Raw genomic sequence first — 22,658 nt, forward strand, 5'->3', positions numbered from 1 at the left:
GGGAGAAGTGGTGCCACTGGGGTAGCTTTACAGTTCAGCTGACAGTGTATTTCTAAAACCTTTAGAGAAGTGCATTCCCTTCCCAGAGGTTCTCTTTTTTTTTCTTTTTTTTTTTTTTTTCTTTTTTACTCTTAGTTTATTTTTGGCTGAGCTCTGATAGATTAACTGTGATTAATCATAGGTGTGGAAATTTAATACCATCTTACTCGTCCTCCCTATTTTGGCATCTTGCATGTGTGTTCTCAACTTGCACTATCCATTTAATTGATCTTGATTAATGTGTGCTGCAATATATATTATAATAAGGTAAATGTTTGTTTGTATCAACTCTAGGCATAACAATACAAATAATAACTTGGAACTTCTTCTTTGAATTCAGTTTGCATTACAGTCATTATTACCTTTTCCTTAATGTGTTGGTATAACTAGAGCCAAGTATTTTTTAGCTGTGCAATCTGATAGGATGATCATCAGGAAATGCTGATGTGGGTTGCTTAACTGAGCAGTTAGGGAGGCATTTTTGGCGTGTAAGGAAAACCTCCTCCTCTTCTGATGCACAGCCCCCATACCTGGCACCCTTGTCTCTCACCTGGCGGCAAGCACACATCATATCAAGCACTTGAGATGGGAGACCATGGCGAGCTGCCGCCGGCTCTGGAGATACTTTTCCTTTTTTTGTTTGTTATTCTGGCTCTTGATCTCTCTCCCTCAGCAGCCCCAACTGCTGCTGCCACCACGTCCCTTCTGCAGTTCCACCTGGAAGCAGGTGTGAGAAGGCAGGGTTTAGGGGTGCCAGGAAGAGAAGGAAGGGTGAGGTGACGTGAGGCAATGGATGCAGGGTGAGAGATGGGTACTGTACCTTCCCCAGGGCTGAGGGGACTCCCCACCACGTTTCTTCAGCTCACCTTTTATCTGCTACTGGAAGTGAAGGGAAGGAATTTGAAGTTCATCCTCCTCCCTCCTTCTCATATGTTCTGGCTCCCATATGTACCCTTATTTCCCCTCTTGCTCCTCAAAGCTGCCACCTGCTCTGCATGCGGCGGGGGTGTGAGTGCTTTTGTGGGGGGGGAGGAGGAGCTTGCCATAAAGAAGGTTGCCCTAAGTCAGACTACCTGCATGATTCGTGTGATGGCTGACAGACATTTAATTTGATTTTATCTTCTTGGTCCATTCTCACCCTGAAGAATAGTCTGGTTTTAAAGCACTTGAAATGTTCTGGAAAGTTATGTGAAACCTGGAGCAGAAGAGCTGAAAATCTTCATGTAGTTGCTTTGGTGATATACTGAAGCAAAATCATTAGTAACTGAGACTTTTTAAAAATACTGACTTTGTTTTAGTTTACTAGGCTTTCTGCTCACTGACTACAGTATTGTGTGTTAACTCGTATATTTGCTTACAGAGGACAAAACTTTTCGGGGAGCAAACCACTGCCACATTTTTACATTGGTTGTTCATTGAATCTGGTGAAAACAGCTGTTGCACATAGTTCAGTTCATTAGCCATCTTAACCTTGTAAGGTTTAACCTTTTATTACATCTGACTGCTATCTGTAACTCTTTTTCTTTTGGAGAAGTTATCTAAGCCTCTCAGTAATTGTGTAGTGTGAGATATTTCAGGACAATCCCGGGAGGACATCAGACAGAAGATAATGACTTACCCAGTTTTCCTTTCAGCAGCTTGGTTGCTTCTCATTCAGATCATGTTTATTCTTCCTCTTTAGATAGTTTTCTTTTTGCACAGTCAGCTAATTCAGGTCACACCAGATCTTGGGTTGCTGGGAAACTTGGTGTTAGATCTCAACCTGTGGTGCCTGTGGGACAGCTGTACCACCATTTTGTGCTTTCTTATTGTATTGTACCTTGCAGTAGGGAGTGGTTCCCATTTTTATATAATCAGATTAGGATTGATCTTTTGTCTTCCAGCAGCCCTGGTTTTGGTATTTGGGTTGCATCTTTGGTTTTTAATGTGCCTGAAAGATGATGGGGTTTGATGTACTGAAGTGGGTGATGAAATCACTTGGCACTTGCCTAGACACTTGCTCAGTGTGGGTAGACACCACTAAGAATCCATTTATGCCCTGAAAAAGGGACAGAAATGATGCTTCTGTTGGTACTTTCCTAGCTCTAACTGGTATGTGGTACAGTCTCTACACTCTGTCAGCACATAATTCTGTATACAGATGCTTTTCTTGATCTTTCTATATTTTCTTGCTTTCGCTACCTTCTTCCCAGGATTCTCCTGGAGGTTGCTGATGGTGCTTCTGCCTGCTGTCCCAAAAACTATGCTCCAAGATCTACCACGAACCTTGGAGACAATCTAGCCAAGTGTCAGTCAGCAGGCATGTCTGCATGAGATTGTGTACTGTGATATTTGAAGATGGAGATTAAGTCTGTTCCTGATTACTCTGTAGTCTCATTTTAGAACATTTGTCACACCCACAATATGGACAGCAGTTTCTTGTTAGTGATAAGCTTGTGTTCAAGAAATACCTGTTTAAGATAATAGTTTGATTGTATCTCTTAAGAATGAGAGGTTTTTTTCTTGTAAATGTAGGAAGCGATAGTGCTATAAAGAATACATGTAATAAAAGAAGATACAATAAATGAATGCAGAGGACAGGGATGTTCAGGGCTGAGGCATTCTCAGAAAACAGTAGGAATAACCTGAGTTACAAATAATTTTGAGCCCTTCGTAAAGTTGTTCTCAAAGTTTCTGAGTAAGCTGTGATTCTCATGTTCTGTAGTAGCTCTGCAGGAAACTTCACCTTGAGCTTGACTGTAAGGAAAGAAAAAGGCTTTCTTTACACAGTTCTAGGGAGTATTCAGTACTGAATATTCTGTTTCTATTTTGCTATTTCAACCATTACAGAGAACACATCCTTCTGTCTCCATAAGGCTCTTTCATAGTGAGTGTTTTCACAGATGTCCCTGATTTTTTTTCCCTTTGGAGGTAAGAGTAGTCAGGTTGTTGAGGCGTTGCTGAGAAGAGAGCAAAAAAATACACATTCATTAACACTGGGGTGAAAGGACTGGTATTGCTGTGATGTGGAACATGATGAAAAACTTCCTTTTCTTAAGGAGATAACAGAACTAAGGAGCCTGGCCCTGTCCTGACTTCTAAAAAAATCCCTGATTGCATACTGGCCTTTGTTCAAAAGGAGTTGAGGAACACCTGCTTCCCACCTTGTTCTTGAGCTTCTTTTAGGAAGTAGGAGCAGAAGGACCAAGCCTCTCAGACTGTGGTCCAGAACCCAATTCTCTTAACCTCATGACAGAACTTAAATGTTTCTGTCCCCAGATGAAGGTAACAGTTAGAATGCGTGGAATTCTTACTTAACTCTTTGTGTCTTCCTTCTCTCTGATGATTCTTCCTGTCATCAGCAAGGATCTGTCTTCTCCTTTGTCGTGCTGATTGCTCAACTTAGCTTGTAACAGAAGCTATGTTCATCATTCAGAGCATGAGCTGGTACTTTCTACTGTGGAAACTTACTGGTTACTTCATTCCTCTAAGTCATCCTGTTCTTCCAAAGTTGTCTGTCCCCTTTTATTGCTGGTGCCTTCTGACATGGTGGCATCAGAACAATTCTCTTTGCGTAATTCATGAAGTGATACCAAATATTTATCATGTGCAGACAGATTCAGTGTGGAGTACTACTTCTGTCTAAAAAAATACTACTTAATCAGAGGAAGATGTGTTTTATAAATCTTTTATATATTTTATTTTCCCATTACTTGTAAAAGTTTGAAGAATTAAGGCTTTGCAAGCAACTGATTGCAGCCAACGTGTCTGCCTAAATATTCTAGTTTATTCAGATACCTCCTTTGTACTTTTTTAACCTAATCTGCAGAATTTTGTTATACTCCAGTCATCACATATATAAAGAACAAATTCATGTTTTAATAGAAACCCTAGAAATGAGGCCCATGCCTTCAAGTGCTTGACTTCTAGGCTGGAACTTCCTCGGTTCAACTAATCCCAGTATATTTTGAATTCTTTGTCTCATCCTTGTATCTTGGATGAGAATTTTGGGTTCTGTTGCTTTTTCTTCATTGTTGCCATTTGTCCTTTTTTTTTTTTTTTTTTTTTTTTTGAGGGCTGGTGGGCCATGTATGAGTATTCACAAGGTCTGTCTTTGTGCCCAGAATGGGAGCCAAGGCTGCCTGTGCAATGTGGGCTGTCAGGTGCCTCTAGAGGGCATTCATCACTGGATGGCTGCCTAATCCAGGTTCTCAGATTCACCTTCCAGCCATTCCTCTCCCCTTTCACTGACTAAAGAGAGGACTGTAGAGGTCTCCACATATAAGCCTGACTGGTGTCCTCTAAGTTAGGTGGTGTCAATGCTTCTCTTGTACAGTTAGTTACTCCAATAAGCTCCAGTTCTATGAATATTTCCCATCTTTTGCCTTAACGCTTGTTTATATGGGTAAAGAACATTCTAGTGGCTTTACTACCTTTCAGTATAATTATATTTCCTTTTCACAGTTCTCAGCTTTATTTGTGACAGTTTTCACTTCAGCCCTGTACTTCAGTGTCCGTGCTCTAGCTTAGTTTTCATTCTTTACAATTCTTCTGTTTCCTTCTGCTGTCCTTTTCTTACAGCAGGCTCACTCTTAACTTGAAATCTTCTGTCTCTTTCCTTGGGTTGTGCATTCCAGTTAATGCTTTTGATTGTTTACAGAGTATGCCAAGTTTTGGGTTTTTTCAGTATTCAAGTTCTTGAGCTATTCCAGTACTATTTTAGTTTACCAACCATCTCCTTTAATTAATCATCTTTTGCATTTGAAATCAAGAACCTTAGTTCTGTGCTGTCTTGTGTTTGTTCTTCAGATGATTTGCAATGAAGGATATTTACTTTCACCAACTTTACTTCATTGCTTGCATGAACTAAATCTTGAAAGACAGTAACAATGATTTTTTTGTTGTAGAAATCAGTAGGACTATCTGAATCTGCAGAATTTTCCCTTTTCTGTAATCAAAGTCTTATCACTAACCCATGCTCTCTCTGGCTTCTGTGCCAGAGCATGAGGTGCTGCGATCTTCCAAAAGCATCTCCAAAGCGCAGCCGCTCAGCAGGATCAGCCACACACACTCACACACGCGTGCACACACACGCGCACGGACAGCTTCAGTGATAGGGGTCGATGGCAAAGAGGGGCAGGAAGGGTCTCTGCACTGAATTCCACGGCAGCAGTTCATTGCTTCCACACAGTGAAGGAAGGGATCAAGAGTCAAAGACTAAGAACAATGAAGAACTCAGGTTTAAGTACAGGAGTGGGGCAAGCACCAGGGACCAATGATCTGAGGTCATGGGGGCGGTACACAGGCAGGACTAGGGAATGGGAGCCAGTGGGGAAGCTCTGGGAGAGTGGTGATGGGCAAAGGCCAATGGGGGGAACCTGGAGTGCAGAACTTTCTAGGACATGAAACATACAAGGTAGCAAGGGGGTGGGGCGGCCAATGGCCAACCAGGAACATAGAACTGGGGTACACTGACATACCAGAACAATGAATGCTGGGGGAAGCCTTTTCTGGTCACCCTAACCTGGGGAGGATCCCTGATAAAAGGGACTGTTTCACCAGCCAGACTCTCTTTGTCCCTTGTACCCCTGGCTCACTGGCCACCACAAAGTCTGGGAAATTAGTCTCCTGAAATGAAGCCTATTGCTCTGCTTACAAGAAGGAACTCTTTCCTCATCAGGTACTGAAGGGTAGATTTTGGAGTATGTTTCAAGATATGTCTCCAAGTCATCTGGTATAACAAGAGGAAGAAGCACTGTAATAACTTTATAAACATATTTCCTTCTATCCAGTCATGTTTGATGAAATCATAAAACCTGCCTGCTATTCAGTTATCAATGCAAACATCTTATTGTTGTCTTCATTGCTCTTGCTGTGTTTCAGAACAGATGAGTTAATTCAAAAGACGATCCGTGAAACCTTTGCTCACTGCACAGTGCTGACCATTGCACACCGCTTGAACACCATTATTGACAGTGATAGGATTATGGTAAGACAGCTAACTGCTTCATTTTTTTTTCTTTCCTGAAGAAGAATAATGTTAGTGACTCTTCTTAATTTTGATCCAAAAGTGGGTAGGAGTGTAAATCATATGTTAGACTTATCTAAGTTAACCCCCTTATCCTAGCTACTGTGACTCGCAGCTCATGAAACTGTAGATGTAATGACTGGAAAGAATTCGTGCTTTCTCTGGCCCTGTGCTTTCCATCCTGCAAGGCGCAAACCCACTGTAGGTGAGGTGCACCGGGAGACCTGAGCAAATAAACTCTGCCAGTAGTGGGAGCCTATGAAATCCCAACCATGAGGTTCTGGACAGAGTCAGATGGGTTCAGTCAGGTGTATTAATTCAGTCTCGGTGAGCTGAGGGAGACAATAGTTGGTGTGGGATGTGTGAGGAGGAAGTGGTGGAGGTTCTGAGGCAGGAGACATGGAGGTAAGGAGACAGCAGCTGCCCTGGGGCAAAGGTAGTGATGGGAGAAGTGGAAGTAGACTGGTGAGGTAATGACGTGGCCAGCTTTCTAAAGCAAGGTTCAAATAGAGAAGATGAAGCACTACCAATGCAGCAGCCTCTGCCATCTTTACTTCCAATAGAGGAGTGTTATACCCTCTCTGCCATCTTGTCCGCCCCACAGTGCATTGCACATGCATAGAGATTGGGAAATACTTGCTGATTATTTTCATAAAGTCAGTGGTGTTCCCTGGGCTCTCAGGAAATCCACCTAGTTTGTCCTTGACATGATGTGTAGCCTGCAGTTTTACAATTTTCTGCAATAAGAACACGAGCCCTTTGCAAACATCTTCTTCACAGCCAGTTAATGAAATAACTGGCATAGAGGGCAAACCGTGTTCATAAGTGGAACTCAAATTTAACTGGGCTTCAGGCAGAAATTGTCCTTCACCTCTTGGTGGTAAGCTTAAAAAATAACTCTCAACTTTTGTTTTATGGAAGTGAAGCATGATAATTCTTTTTTTTTTTTTTTTTTTTTTTTGTGTGTAAAACCCCTCAGATTAATTAATGTGAAATGTGTAGAAAATCTGTAACTTCCTTCAGCTTTAAGTTACAGTGGTTGCCTGAAGTACACAGAATGAAACAATTGCATTTGCTGAGGTGAGTGGTGTTCTGAGGAGTAGAATAGATTGTGAGCTCAGTGATTATAGTTTACAAAGAGAGAAACCAGCAGAACTGCCATAAGTAGTCATGTAATTGCAAGCATTTAACATATAATAAATAAATACTTTCTTCTGCAGTGAATACCTCTCCACAGGTCTGATGGATATGTTGGTGTTCTCTACAACTGAAATGAACAAAAGATTTGTGAGGAAACAACTGTCACCTAATTAATAGCTGTGTGTGTTTGTTAGCTGTCCAAAGGGATTTCTGGGGGTTTTGGTTCATTAACTTCCATTAACGTGTTAGGCACAGAATACTCTTTCCATGAAGATGTTTTCTTAGTTTTACCTTTAATGTCATGAAGTTGCAATGAAAACTAAATGTTTTATTTACTTTTTTTGCCAAAAATTGTTGGAGCAAAGCATAAAAATCACCCTTTTCCCCAGACTACTCAGGATAATTGCCAATTACATAGCTACTCTATTGCATTTTAAGTGTCTGTACATGATCCTTTTCCTTATGTTGTTTCAGTTTAGTCACTATTAAGATTCTTAGTTTCCTAATAGTCTCATAGTCTTTAATGCTTTTGGCCTCTTTAGAGTATTAAGAAAGCGATTTGCAAGAAGATGCCTTTGAGTCTGCAGTCAGTAGCAACTTGTAAATATTTTTCATCTTTGCATTGCTCCATTTTGATCTTACAGATTTCTGTAAACTGAGGGGGAGAGGAGGGCGAGAAAAATTTAAAAAAAGGAAAAGAAAATAGAAAAAAGGAGGAAGCTGACGTGGCTTTGTAACAATCCTGTTTTCTTGACATCCTTAGTTATTGGGTCTGTTTATGGGCAAATCAGAATTATCATCTCATATTTAGAATGATCAGAGTTACGACAGGTGTGCTTCTGTTACACTTTGATTACTCTGTTTACTGAAGCATGTAACTTTCAGTGGGAGTAAAGCAGAATTTTGGAAGAAAAACATGTTAAAAATGCCAAGAAAAAGAATATTCCTCTAGAAGACTAACTATTAGGTAATGAGGACTCTTAACAATAAAACCAGCATTCATGGAAAATTAATTGTTTCCTTCAATATCACAAAAATCGAGAAGACTTAGCTAAAGAAAGCTTTTAGTGTGTTATATAATTTGGTTAGTCAATGGTATGTTTTAGTAATTCACAAATTTAACTTGATGCAGATTCTTTTTGAAGAGTCAGAAATGGACAAAGTGCATTGTTACTGCTTTACCCAGTATTATTAAAAATCCTGGGTTTGTTTCTCCTTTAACTGAGACCTCTGGGTGCAGTAATGGCTTATTTATAAGCCATCCCAAATCTCTGTTGTTTGGTATCGTGATAAGTTTTTTAGAAAATTAGGGAAGAAGAACAAAGATAGAACCTGGCAGTCAAAATATTAACAATTGTCTGTGACAAATAATGAGTAAGTTACTTTTCAAACAAATTTTGGGCAAACTTGTTAAGCTCTCTTGAATCAATCACCCATGTTCAAGCCCATTCCTGAACAAGTGGACGTCACCTAGGGCTTTCCTCCCTTCCCATTGAATCAGACTGAAAGGAACCTTCTGCTCAAAGTAGGGTCAGCACTAATTTCACATCAGGTTGCTCAGGACTTGTTCCTGTTGAAAATTTTGAGAAATGTTTGTGTTGAAAATTTTGAGAAATGGAGGCTCTACAGTCTCCGGGCTACCTGCTCCAATGCTTAATTATCTGCCATGAAATCTTTCTTTTCCTTATATCCAGTGAAAGCCTCCCTTCTGTTTATGGCAGTTGCTTCTTGTTTCCCACTGTGTGTCTCACCGAAGAGCCTTCGGTCTTCTCAGTAACTTCTTTGTAAATATGGGAAGGTTGCTGTTAAGTCCCCTGAAGCCATCAGTTCTCCTGGGTGAACACGTCCTGCTCCCTCAGCCTCTCCTCATAGGTGGTCCAGTTCACTGACCACCCTGGTAACCCTATCTCAAGCTTGCTCAAATTTACCTTCCTTTTTCTTGTATTGAGGGGTGAAAACTGGCCATGCTGTCTTGAGTGTATTGGCTGCAGTCCCCAGCTTGGCATTGTCCACGAGTTTTTGATGTAATTCAGTTTAATTACTGGTTAAAGCAGAACTTTACAAAAAGAAACTGTTCGCCTTAGGGTTAATCCAAACATTAAAAAAAAAAAATTAGAACAGAAAATAATTTTGAGAAAGTCATGAGAAAATGTCAAGTTGGATGAGTATGGAAATAGGAACTGAACGTGAACTGTTGCATGTCTGCTCACACCCATCATAATAACCGGTTCTATTTTAGAAGAGAAGAAAAGCCTACTCAAGGAGGGGAAAAAGGAAGAACAGAATATATTTTATACAACTGTAGACAAATCTGGCCTCAGGAGTTGTTTTAATTCTTGTTTGTTCCATTCCCAAAACCATACCTCTGCTTTCATAATCCAGGTCACGCCTTAAGAGTATTTCCATTATATCTGTCTTAGAGATAAACACATTTTATCAGAACTTCAAACGCTTAAAATCATTGAGGGAAGAGCTGTATTGTGTAACGTGATACTCTCTAACCCAATCACCTCAATGAGTAATACTGCATTGCACTTGCATAGGACCTTTCATCTGGAAATTGTAACGCTCTTTATAAACATTAATTAATTAAACTTCAAACACCTGGGTGAGATAGGGAAGTATCCATACAATCTTTGGAACCAAAGTTGGAAAGACTTGTTAAGTCAGCCCATCAAATAATACTACCATAAAATTATAATCCAGCGGTTTTCAAGCTGCTTTTTTTTTCTTCCCTCTGTGCTGCTCCAGTGCCTAATAGGACACTTTCTCATTCCTTTTCCTTCATTACTTTGAGAAGCCAAGTTGTAACTCTTCCCATCAGGTGCTAGCAGTACCCGTTTTAGCTCTTTGGCACAGGCAGGCACTCTGCTGCCTGGCAGAAGGGGAGGGTAGGATGAAAGCTGCAGTTATACCTCTTCTGTCATGGCAGATCCTGGCAGAAGCTCAGCTCAGGCTTGCTTCACTGGCCCCTCATTTCCCGTAGCTTCCCCGCCACCTCAACAGCTGCTTCCCTGTCCTGTCCTCACCATGGAGGGGAAAGGCCTTTTATGTAAACTGCATCTGCAGCTTGTGGCAGCCAATGGGCACCACTCCCAAGACTTCCAGGAGGATCTTATAAAATCCTCATCACCCATTCCTCCCCCTTCTCTCTGCTTCCTTCTCCAGATTGAAAAACACTTTTTTGAAACTGTTTTTACAGAGGGGAAAACAGAAGCATACAGAAATTAACCTCACCCAGGGACATAGTGGTTCAGTAACAAATAAAGTATATGCATCTGGCAAGAACCTGATGGAGCTGTTTGCTGTATATACTATGCCATGGCCTCTCCAGAGGAAAGCCACAGAGTCAAAACTTGTGCGTTTTCCAATGACAAGGATGTTTCTCCAGAGAGTTTTCATATCAGTGCAATACTTCTTTGAAATGGAAACTCTTTATGCAAGCAGAACTTGATCTAGTAATTAAAAACTGTCATTCAAATAGGAAGTTTTTGATGAGAGAATCATGGGAAGAGATTTGATTTTTTTATGGGAAAATCTGTTGTGGTTACATTCTGAAGTGACTAATATTCAGGGTAACAATACAACGCACTTCACAGCCAGATCTGAGTTGGTTTTTTTGGTCAATAGAAAATTACTTCCACGTCTTTCCGATAAGCCTCCCTACTTCCCATGTCTTTCCGGTACACCTCCCTCATTCGGTTATTCTCATTTTTCTGATGTTGTGTTTGCCATGGTGGAACATCTGGGTCTCATAAATCAGGCACCGTGTTTCCTGCACTGTAGACATCTACCTTCAGCAGAGCAATCAGTCCACCAAGAATAAGTAGAAACATCTTGGAATCAAAGAGAGAGATCCAGGTGGCCTGTGTGGTGAAAAGGGAGTCACCTACAGCTAGATAGAAAATGCTACCCAGCAGACAAGGTCTGAGCACTCGTCTCTCTCTGGAGTTCCAATATCGGACCCAGTCTTGCACATTAATGTCCTTCATCCATTGAAATGGAAATGAGACAATGGTGATGGACATCCAAGTGAACATGACAGTGATGGCCATACTGCCCTTCCTTGCCATGGGGATGACAGCATTCTTCTAGAAAGTGGAGAAATCTGTGCTCTGTCTGAAGAGGTCTGGATTCAATGCTCCCCATTCCCAGAAAAATGTTGTATCCTCTGTGTACCCAGGGCAGTCAGGTTAAACCCTTGCTTTTGAAGCATTGCATAGCCAGAAGTGCAAGAGTCATCAGAGAGTAACATGAGGGAGTCTGAATCTGCAGCCCAGTGAGAGGCAGAGGTCTTGTAGTGGGGAAGCCCCATCTGTCCTACTGATACTTTTATGTGAGCTTTCACTGCAGTGGCCCAGCTTCAGGTGAAGATGTGGAGAACATAGGAAGGTAGCGGTGGTACACTTAAATTAGTAATACTGAGTTAAAGTCAGAAGTGCTGTGGTCTGTTGACTCTTCTTTTGGTGGCTTTCTTTTTCACTTATTTAAGTACCACTGCTGGAAAATGAATGTGTTTTACAGTAAATCTCAACATTCTAGAGGGGAATTATGTTAAGTCGCAAGACACAGAATATGCAATCCTGGTTGTAGAACAGTTCTTTGGGAAAACTGTGTCCCACCATTGGTGTTGACTCTCTGGTCTTCAGGATGTCCATGTCAGAGTGTTTCCTTGGTGGAGAGCTACCTGCTATCAGACACAGCCCTCAAGTGCTTGGGATGTCTAAGAGAGGTCAATTGATGAGATCATAAATATTCCTGGAGCCTGGGATGATAGAATATGAAAATAACAGTTAAGTAGGACTACATTCAAAACTGTTGTTCAGTTCTTCAAAATTCTAAAGCAGGACAACTGCATGGGTTTAAAATGGGTAATTTTTTTGTTCTGTTACAGAAAGCTAAAAGGGGGTTTGACCCTTTATTTACCCAGTGTCTGGAGTGTGGTGAAATATTATTGGATATTATGCTCGTGCTATTGAAGTCTGTTCTGTTAGAGAATGTAAAAGGATTTTAATGGATTATAGTAGCTAGAATGAATGCCGAAGTTTTGCAACTAAGCATCTAATTGTTCATAAAAACCTTAGAGTATGTTGTGGGTCTGAATCCAGTAATCCACAGGAAAATTGCTACATTCATACTGGTGCACCTGCTATCATTATTCAAAAGGAACAAACACTAATAAAACTCCTTTTTTTGACTCAGCCTCTGTCTTGAATATATGGACAAAGGAATATTAGAACTAAATTTATTCTTGTTTTTATTCAGCCTAAGAAAGATCCCTGCTGAGTTCTGGGACCAAAGTCTCTTGAGTAAAGAAATGTGAAGATAAGAGTATAAAGGATACTCATAGAAGGGAACCTGCATGGAGAGCAGAGGGCCTGGAAACCGTTGGGTTTCTCTTTTCTTTTGTTAACTACAGACTTCCAGAGTTTCTGCAAGAGCTGAACATCTAGCAAATGATGTTTCAGAAATGGTCAGTTTTGTTTTGATTCTGAACAAAGGCAGTTTCCACTGTTCCCAGATCTTCTGAAACTGGGTTGATGTTTATCAAACCCCAAGAGAAAACAAGATCCGTCCATTTTCTTTCTTGAAATTTAATTGAATTCCACAAATATCACCAGTGAAGGCATTGCTTTCAAAGCTGAGTAATATATGCATCTTTACCATTAAGAGAAGATTGAGTACTAGTGTTTAGGCCATGTTTTGCATAAGATACTGAGCTATATGCCATGGTTGTGTATCAGAGCAAGTCTTGTCAGCTGGAACAGAGTGTCTGTGACAGTTGTAAATGTCACGCCTGGCCTATCTGCCTCTAAAATCAAGTCAAAATCCCAAAGAGCTTGAAAATACTAGAGTTCTTGATTCTCTGCTAGTTTTAAGCCACACTTCTCCAAGACATGGGCGTCTCTGAGTTCTTAAAAGCTGCTCCCATTTCAAGAGGGCTGCCTGACAAGATTCTTCTTTTACCCAAATAAAACAACTAATCACTGAGGCAATACTTCAGGTGGAAGCATTCAGATGAAGAATTTGAATTTGAATTTCTGCAGGAAGTGAAGCCAATGTTTGATGAACCTTGATCTCTCATTCTGTCGGGCATTTGTGTGTGAATGTGTTTCCGTCAGGGTAAGAACAGGATGGTCATATCATATTTCTTTAAAGACAATGGTATGGAATTTAGCCTGTACTAGAAATGCTAACACATCTTTAGAGAATGATTTTTGCTTGCTCAGAAATACAGTGTTACTGTTTAAAGGCAAATTAGCACAGGTCAGGCTGGTGGCTGATGCTCTGAGCAGAAGAGTTTCTGATAAGGTGAAGCTGTGCATGGCAGCTGAGCCACAAGTTCATTGTCATCAGAAACTGATAAAAACCAGGAGGACATGCTCAGTCATCTGCAACAATATTCCTTAACCTCTTGTAAGGTACAATATCCTTGTAGGTTAGCTACCTTTCTAAGACCCTCAAAAGCCTTATTAAAGAGTGGGATTTTTTTAAACTGCAGTATATCTCATATCACTTCAGGGCTACATTTGAGCCATTCTGCAGTCCTGGTTGAGAAATGTGGCTTTACAGTGATGGAAACAGTCATCACTGATTGACCAAGGCAGAGTTTTGTCAGCACATGCGTGTTTTTGTCTGCTGTTGGTAAGCACTGGCACAAGGCCCCTTCTTACCCTCTAAGGCAGGGGTTGAACTTACACTGGTATATCAGATGTTTGGAGGTGAGGAAACTGTACAATACAAGACACATTTGCAATGTGTGGTTAAACAGACTTCTTCAATAAGACACAGAAGGAGTTCATATCGAGTGATTATCAGTAGAGTAAGTCTCATTACTACATATGTAATTGGTATTTTTTCCCCACAACATTCCATCCAGCTTACAGTGGCATGCCATCAGTTGGAGGAAAAGGAGGTTGATTTTTAAACCTCTGCAAGAAGCTTAAAGAAAACTGGCATGAAACAGTTTACCAGGCAGTGCTGCATGCTCAATTTCCCATAAGTTACAGCCAAAGAATAATTTCAGTTTAAAGAAATCCACTATTTCTGATTACAGAACAAGAGGTCTAAAGTTGCCTTTTCTGTGAAGTAGGGGATAAGGGGGTACATGTCAAATGCCAGTGACTAGTGAGTTTGGCATTGTTACAGCAAAGTTAAGCTCTGCTGAGGTGAATTATTTGGAAAATCTGAAAATAGTAATTCAGATTATAAGAAGGTAGATTCCCAGGTGTGCTCTGCTCTGTTCATGTACATGAGACCTGAAATATACATTATTTGACACCAAATTTGTCTGCAGTTACTGGTAGAATAATTTGTATAAGAACCCTGAAGGAGCATGGGGAATGTTTTGAATAAACCTGAAGGCTTAAGAAAAATCATAACAAAAAACCCAAGAAAGAACTAAACAAAGCTCCACCACCAAAAATAAAATAAGAGAGCAGACTTTCAAAAGAAAAAAAAAAAGAAAAAACCCTTTAAAATGGTTTCTGAGTTATACTTGTAGCCTTCTCAATGTGCTTCAGTGTTTGCAAACAAGTTTAGATAGGTTGATATTTATAAATGATTCTTCAGAGAAGTATGTGCATGTTTCTGATCTGTTTCGACAAACCACGATGAGACAGAAGAGACAGAACATGCTTGCATCTGAACTTAGTGCCAACTGGAGTACAGGCTGTGGGCTCTTTCCCACAAAGCTATGTATTGTCTTGGATAAATATATTTCTTATAATATGATGTAACCAGAAGCATCTCCTGAATATTCTCCTCTTCCCAGGACTTTATTGAAGATCATCTTGATGTATGCTCTCTGAGGAAAACATTGTTCAAAGTTGTACTCCTAGCAGAGTTTTGGACTTTAATAATGATTTTGTTGTTTGGTGATGTCTTCTCCAAGTCTAAATTAAATCAGATGTATTCCCAAGGAGATAATTTCCTTGAATTATTTTCCTTTTGAATAGGAAATAAAAACATTTATGATCAACTCTTAAATGTCCCATTTCCCCTCTGGCTTTATGGTGAATATGAACGTGAATAAGAATACTGGTCATTCCTCAATAATAATTGAAATAAATTCCCATGCCCCCCTCCTCTGTTGCTGGACACTTCCAACCTTGGATTTTTTTTTCTCAGAATGTTTTATAACTATTGTTCTCTTGGTTTGTCTGCTTTTGTTGCTGAAAGTTAGAAAACACAGGATTTAGAACTTTCTTTTTGTATCTATGCATAGCTGTAAGTACATGGTGTTTGTTACAGCGTTTTAAAAGGCCCTTGTTTTTTCTCTCTCTGTGGCTAATGACTCTTCTTTTACATGTATTAATCCACAAAGAAGATTGTAAAATTCACTTACTAAATGAATGTTGGCTTCTCCAAAGTCCTGTGCAACAGAATAATATAGATTACCTGAGGAATCATCAAGGAGAAAAGGTCTTCTCCTGGCTCTGCTGCCTAGGTCTCTGCTGGAAACTCAACTATCTCGATGTAGTATCCTCATTCATTGTTTTGTTTCTCTCTTTTCATGGTGAAATGGATTTCCTGATTTCTTTTTCACTATTTTATGTTTTTGTTTTTGTCTTCCTTCCCCTGCTTTTTTGTCTTGGTTAATACATTAAATTATGAGGCTATGGAATGGAAATATTGCAAAGCTTGGGGGTTTTGGGAGGGACATAGGCAAAATGGGGATAGATACCCTGGTAGGTTACAGCTGAGGCAAAATGTAGTTCTCAAATCTTACCCAAATTTAGTTCAGCAGCATTTTTGCGGCATACTCCTGTGCTAGTTAGAGTTAACATAAACAACACATTTAAATGGCTAATAGTCTTTTCATGTTTGGTATTGCAGGTCAAGATCAAATATTTATTTTCTGTTTCTCTGTCTTTCCCTCCCATATTTTAACTGTACTCTTTCTGTCTTATTCTGTGCCTCAAATATCGAACAAAATGCTGTTCAAAGCTATGTTGTCTTCTACCCATCATGGTTCTTAACCTTCTGGAAAGATCACAGCTCAGTCACTGGCCCCGACTATTCAACCAGAATGAAACATTAGATGGAGTAGATTTAGGTGGCATGTGAGGATTTTACTCAGGAAGAATACATCGTTTGAGCCCTGTTTGAACTTAAGATGTCTCTGTATTGCTGCTTGAGTAATGCTGATTTGGATAGCTGTAAGTAAAGATGCTTTCACCTTTCTCAGGGAGGTGAGCAAATTCCATTGAACAGCAATTTTCCTGCATGCTTTCTTTTGTATGATTGCCAGCAGCCAGTTTTGTAAATTTTGTACTGTTGGAATTACTCTTTCATATGAGAAAATCCTGTTGGAGTCATAAAGATGGTACTACAAAGGCAAGAACAGTGCAGGCAAGGTAAAGGAAGCTGCTAGTGCAAGAGGGTGGAGAATCTGGCCCTGGTTTGCATATGACCACTTTGGGTTTATATAACTCTTTTGTGTTTGTTTTGTTTTACTCTGGGCTGTCTTAAGTATTTCACAGGCAGTTAGCTCCCACAGAATGACAGAGTCTTTATTTTGTGTATTTTACAAAGAGTCAGAGCAAGGGGCTGAAAAGTTGAGTGATTTGTACAAAACCCCTCTCTCTCAATATCTGCACTGAAGTCTGTGACGAAATTCCAGTCTGATTCAGAGTCAAGTGCTCCTGTGTGTGTCCTCCATAATCTCCCTGCCGATCTGATTTCGCCAGCTACAAGCTTCTCTGGCTCTTCTGTATCAAGTTCCACTGGTACAACTGCCTTGGAACACATCTGGGTTCGATTCTCTTGTATTGTGCAGTGATAAGCGTTGCAAGTTGATCAGAAAATATGTGGCTGGTAAACACCAGATTCCTCCTTTCCTGAATGATTAGCTGGCTTTTTGAAGTCCTGGTGATTGTAATTTGGCTTGGAGTCAGTGAGTAAGAGTATGCAAAGCCTTAGCCAAAGTACCTATTTATTTATGTAAATCTTATCAGCACACATTTCTTCAAAGAAGAGTACCTATCTCTTTGTCTAAGCACTTTTTAATAAATATATAAATATATAAATGTATAACTACCAAATAAATCAGCTTAAACTTTCTCCATTGTCTCATAGATGACAGCAGTTAGTAGAAAGTGTTTTTCCTTGGTGAACAGGGTTTGTAGTGTTCCTGACTTGTAGGAATGATGTTGTCTGTTCAGTTGCATTCTTTATTTTTCATTTCAGATTTTTTAAACAAGTAACACAGCTTGTTTTTCCTATCGTTGTTCTGTCTCTCTTCATAACACAAGTTTGGGTTTTATTCCCAAAGAAAGGCGACGAATAGGTTAATGATTTGTTTAAAATGTGGATGGAGTTTCTCCAGACAGAAATTGCTCGCTCTATGCGTTCATCTTCTGGACTTGCTTGTTTAAAACTTGTCAGGGAAGAAGAATTTTTTCCCTTTCCCCAGGTTCTCTGGAGGGGAAAAATTGTCTGTGTTTGTGGTTGTTTCAGATATTTGCAAAATGAATGTTAAAATTGCAATACTGCAGTAATATATATTTTTTTAAAACCCTCTACTTGACTATTGCAGCTCTTTACTAGTAAGAGACACATTTAGTGAAGATGCTTTTTGTTTCCTCTCTTGAGGAGTGGCTGCATTATCTAGTGCTGTGCTGAAAAAAGCTTTACTTAAAGGCAGCAGAGGTGTTCTACTGTGGCACCCTAATTTAAATGTTGAATTGTATATGATAATTCATTGCATTTTTAAGGAAGCTCTCCTTACCTATGACGTACTGTGGCTTAAAAAATATTGTGATAAAAATTAAATATTCAGAGTAAGTGGAATAGGACTAAGTACACTGAAAAGTCAGCATGTTTGCAAGTATACTTCTGCAGGTGAAATACTGCATCTATTAAATGACTGTATGTTGTGCTGTGCAATATTACTAATATTTAAGATTTTTCCATGAGCACTTCCTTCAGCTGCAATTCCAGACAATACTGGAAATCACTTGCGAAGAAAATTCATTGTATAGGCTGGGTTCTCTAAGTTAAGAGCTTTTGAAAATAGCAAATAACTTCTTGTAGGTTTCTGTGCATACAGTTCATTAAATTAGATGTAATTATGCTGCTGTTTGTTGTCTTGAGTTACTTTCCATTCAAATGCCATGTACTTAATTGAACCGGAAGGGAAGGAGTGGGTCCCTTTTCCCTGGTGCCAGGTCTCTGGTGTCAGACAAATCGACAGGGATCTTGGCAGTGCTGTATTTTCACACTGGTGATCAGCTCAGCTGTGCCCCTTTCCTGTGGGTTTTGCCATTTACTGGGGTCCAGGCCACTTGGAGAACTGCTGGGCCCTTGGCTGTCAGGATCTTTGGTTTTGTGGAGCTGCACAGGCAGAGGACATGTTTGAAAGCTTCCTCATAGGACTCTGAATTTACCTCCTAACTTGTTGGAGGTTCTTCTTTCAAACAGAAGTTTGTACACTATTTTTGTTATTTTGGAAGTTGTCCTCACAATACCTTTTATTCATTTCTTTCCTGAAATCAACAGCTTCATTTTTTTAGATCTTCCTTTTTTTCTCATAACTATGTACACCACAGTTGTGGCTTGAGTTACGAGTCCTTCAAGTCCTTTTGTTGTGGCAATATCTTTGTCAATAGCATGCCATGTGTATTCAGTTTTTTATTTATATAAGAACAAAAATATTTTCTGAATTGTTTTCTCACATAAATTCTATCCCTTTTTTTAAAAACTCCATTACTCCTACTCATGGCAGAAAGTACTGAACTTGTGGACTAATATCCAAATCTCTTTCTTGAGTCAATACCATTAATTTATAAGCCAGTTAAGTATTTGAGTGCATTGCATTTGTCAATATTGACTTTTCCCTGCTATTGTGTTTCTCATTCTCCTAGGTTAGTTAGGTGTATCTGAACCTCTGGTCTGGACTTACCTGCACATTTTTGTGTCGTTCGCAGGTTTGTCACTTCTCTGATCCCTCCTTTTTCTGATGACTAACATAAGTAGCTACCACCTATGCCAGAACAATGTGGTTCCCACCAGTTCCTGCCTGTTCAGCTTTCTACAAAGAAAACTGCATTGTTTAATTCAAATCTCTTGTTTTCTGTCCAGGTGTTTGAAAAGCTTTGTTCTTTGTAGCACGGTTATTTAGTTACACCAGATACCTTTCAGGAAATCCATATAAACCATTTTTCCTTTCATTTTCTTCTGGTGCATTAAAAAATTGTATCAGATTTGTGATTGCTAAAACTGTGGAGAACAAATTCTACCTGTGATCTGTGTGTCTTCTTTTGTTTTAATGACTGTTTCAATTAAATTGCTGTCTTATCTCAAAATTTATAGGCTAGTTTAAAATTTCCTTGGATTAATCCTGTAAAGGCTTTTAAAAACGCAAGTTCAATATTTGCTGCCATGCAGTCCTTAAATGAAGTCACTAGTCTGAGAATATTTTCTTAGACGTTCACTCAGCTTACTCTTAATTTTTTTCCTCTATTTTTGACTGTGTATATCCTCTGTGATTTATTGGCTTAATGCTTACATAATTTCTCTGTTGTACTTTCCTTCTCCCTTCCTCTCTTTTTGGGTACCTGTGTCCATGGTGGCATCTCATCTTTTCTTTATGTGGGAAGAATAGGGTCAGGTTTAAATATCTTTCTAATACATAGTTGGCAAAAACTGATGCAAGAAATTGTTTATCTTTTCAGCAACACCCTCATTTTCTTTAATTACATCTTCACCTCTAATTCAAAAGACCTACTTATTCTCCTTTAACCATCTTGGTGGTTATTGCGTGGTTTTTACCCACAGCTGTTTACTTCAGAACCCATTTTGGACCTCTTTGTTTCCTTCTTACACAATGAATCTTATAATCTGCTTTGTTGGCTGCACAAACATTGTATTTCCATATTCTGCATAACTTTGCGTTGGATTCCTATAGGTGGAATAGCTGTAGGGCACTCTAAAATTGTACAACAGGTCTGTAAACTGAGAAAGTGCTGTACTAGTTTGAAGAGGACAGAATTCATTTTCAGGGTACAAAATTCATCTTAGCACTAAAAGTGCATTTATTTCCCCCTTGCCTATAGTTGCCTTCATTTGGTTTCTAGTCTGTAACATTTAGTTTTTAATTTTCTTATGTTAATACATTGGTTTCTGCTGATTTAACAGGTTTTAGATGCAGGAAGATTGAAAGAATATGGTGAACCTTACATTTTGCTGCAAGAACAAGACAGCTTGTTTTACAAAATGGTGCAACAAGTGGGCAAGACTGAAGCGGCTTCTCTGATTGAAACAGCAAAACGGGTAATTTTAGAAGAAGAGATAATTAAGTTTGTCTCTGCAGTTTGTTTATCTCAAGTTAGCATATTCAGTGTTACAGTAAGCCTTCCGCTAAAGGATCTGTCAGTTTTGCAAGGCAAAGCCATAATTTTCCGTGGGATATACACAGACTTCCAAATACGTGTATTTATATACCCGAGTTGAAAGACTGGATTTCTTGCATCCTTTTGTGTGTACACAAAACAGTAACTGTAAATAACATAGGACATACTCACTCATGCTGGGCATTGCTCTTAACTTGCTGTAAAAAACACGCTAGGGCTGCAGGATCAAGCATTTATCTGTTATGTCTATATTTTTAAAAGGGTCCATCAGATTTTAGTTGGGCTTCAGTGCCTGTGACCGTACTGTGGTCCCTGAGGGTTTGATCACATTCCTACTGTTGTGCATTCCCTTACATCATTCTTGTACCCTGGCTCTCTGCTCTGCACACAAGATGAGCGGGGTTCAGTTAAGAAACAGCTGTTGAATGTTTTGTCGCCTCCTTGTTCCCTGCAAGTCTCTGTGCCTGATTTACTGCTTACTATTCAAATCCTACTCGGAGTACGGAATTATTAATGTAATTGTGGGCATTCCTCTGGCAATCAAAGTGTTTAAGAGACATCAGTGGATTAATTTTCATGATATGCCTGTGAGGTGAGGGTATATCATCTCCACTTTTCAGATGGAAGGCTGAAGCAGAGATAAGATAAAAAAGAATGACCTGTGATTGAGGAACTCTTTGACTAGCTTTGGCTTGCTTTCTTTTTCTTGATAATTTACCACACAGAATGTCCAGATCAAGATTTTATATCTCTCAGTGCCAACAAAGCTTCAGCATTGCTTCAGCTGAGATTTGTGCTCAGTTTGGCAGCAGCTTGCTTGGAACTCGTGTAACTTTGCTTTCAGCGTGCAAGTAAGGCACTGGTATTAACCAGGGAGCAGCAACCTAAGAGAGCCTTTTACAGGCAAAGCTCTTTAGCCTTCATGCTTTCCTTTCTTTAAGTTGCTGGATGTGTGGAGCAGAGCTAGGGGGACACAAAGTCTAAACTGTTACCTGGGGAAACAAAAGACCAATGGACAGGGAACAACACATAAAGACAGGAAACAAAATGGCAGGTGCCTGGCCGCTTTCCAGTAAAAAAATAGACACATTTCCAGCAAGTTGAAAAAAAATGAAAAACTGTGCTGTCATGGAGGCTGTGTGCTCATGTCTGGATGCTATTTTATTGGACTTTTTGAAGGGTAGAGAATAGGTTTGTGTCTGTTCATATTCTCAGATTCTAATTTTTTAAAGAGTTTTTCAAGTAAAGCATTGTAGCTAAGAGCATGAAATCACTATGAATTCTTGTGTGGTACAAATTGCAGAACTGAGGAAACAGCTTTGTCTTGAACTAAGATGTGTTATGAGTTCTGCTGTCCTCTTCCATTCAGCTGCAGTGTAGCTTCATTTATTTTCTTATTAGGAAAGAATGGGTTAGCCATGTTTCCTGTGGTATGTGCATGACAATCTGGAGGTTATATAAATGATGTTTAAAAGGGTAGCTTCAAATTCATATGACCATTGTTTGTCTGTAAAGTGAAGGCCAGCTTCCTAAGGCTTGATCTTTGGAAGGGCAAGAGGTGAGGCTGTCCAGCTGTCATCTGTAGAAATTTAGCTGTGTCATGCTGTCGCTCCTTCCTTCCCCAGAGCCCTCCCCAGTTGCACAATTGCATTCAAAGATGATTCAAAATGTATAAAAATAATTGCCTGATGTTACTTGCCCATACAGTCATCTGCAGTTACCACATCAATGTTATGTGATTTTGTACAGGAAGGGAAGAGATCCAGGAACCAGTCTCTGCTGAAATGTGGTTTGATGAAAAAGTTTGCTAACTCCCAGGCTAGAAGGCAGATACAAGCTTTAGCATCTGCCAAGAATGCAAAGCATGGTGCTTATCCACACTCGGCCCAAAAATACAGAAATCAAGAGACTGTATCTCCAGTCAGCAGCTACCCAGAAGCAGAGTTACAGTTCTTTCTGTTTGAAGGACTTGGACAGTTCAGGGGTTTTGTTATTGCTGTCCCTTGTGCTTCACGCATACTTCCAGAGAAGTTGCTTAGTCAGAAGAGCTGATTCCAATGGCTTTTCTTTTTACACTACTAAGTCCGTTGCATGTATTGCTGTTGTCTTCCCACATT

At 39.7% G+C, this 22,658-nt stretch overlaps 1 protein-coding gene across 2 annotated transcripts in view; it reads left to right on the plus strand.

The window, feature by feature from the left end:
- The window catches only part of ABCC4 (ATP binding cassette subfamily C member 4), a 135,602-nt gene that overhangs the window by 105,778 nt on the left and 7,166 nt on the right, over nucleotides 1-22,658 (plus strand). The window contains exons 29-30 of one of the 2 annotated variants that reach the window (XM_017732634.1): nucleotides 5,902-6,007; nucleotides 20,327-20,461. In XM_017732634.1, coding sequence (XP_017588123.1) covers nucleotides 5,902-6,007; nucleotides 20,327-20,461 — 241 coding nt within the window. Of the gene's footprint in view, nucleotides 1-5,901; nucleotides 6,008-7,076; nucleotides 18,758-20,326; nucleotides 20,462-22,658 lie in introns of those variants that run through there. The other variant, XM_017732635.1, reaches the window with a different exon arrangement.

The sequence above is a fragment of the Corvus brachyrhynchos genome, unplaced genomic scaffold, assembly GCF_000691975.1.
Source record: "Corvus brachyrhynchos isolate BGI_N302 unplaced genomic scaffold, ASM69197v1 scaffold12, whole genome shotgun sequence".
NCBI classification, from domain to species: Eukaryota; Metazoa; Chordata; class Aves; order Passeriformes; family Corvidae; genus Corvus; species Corvus brachyrhynchos.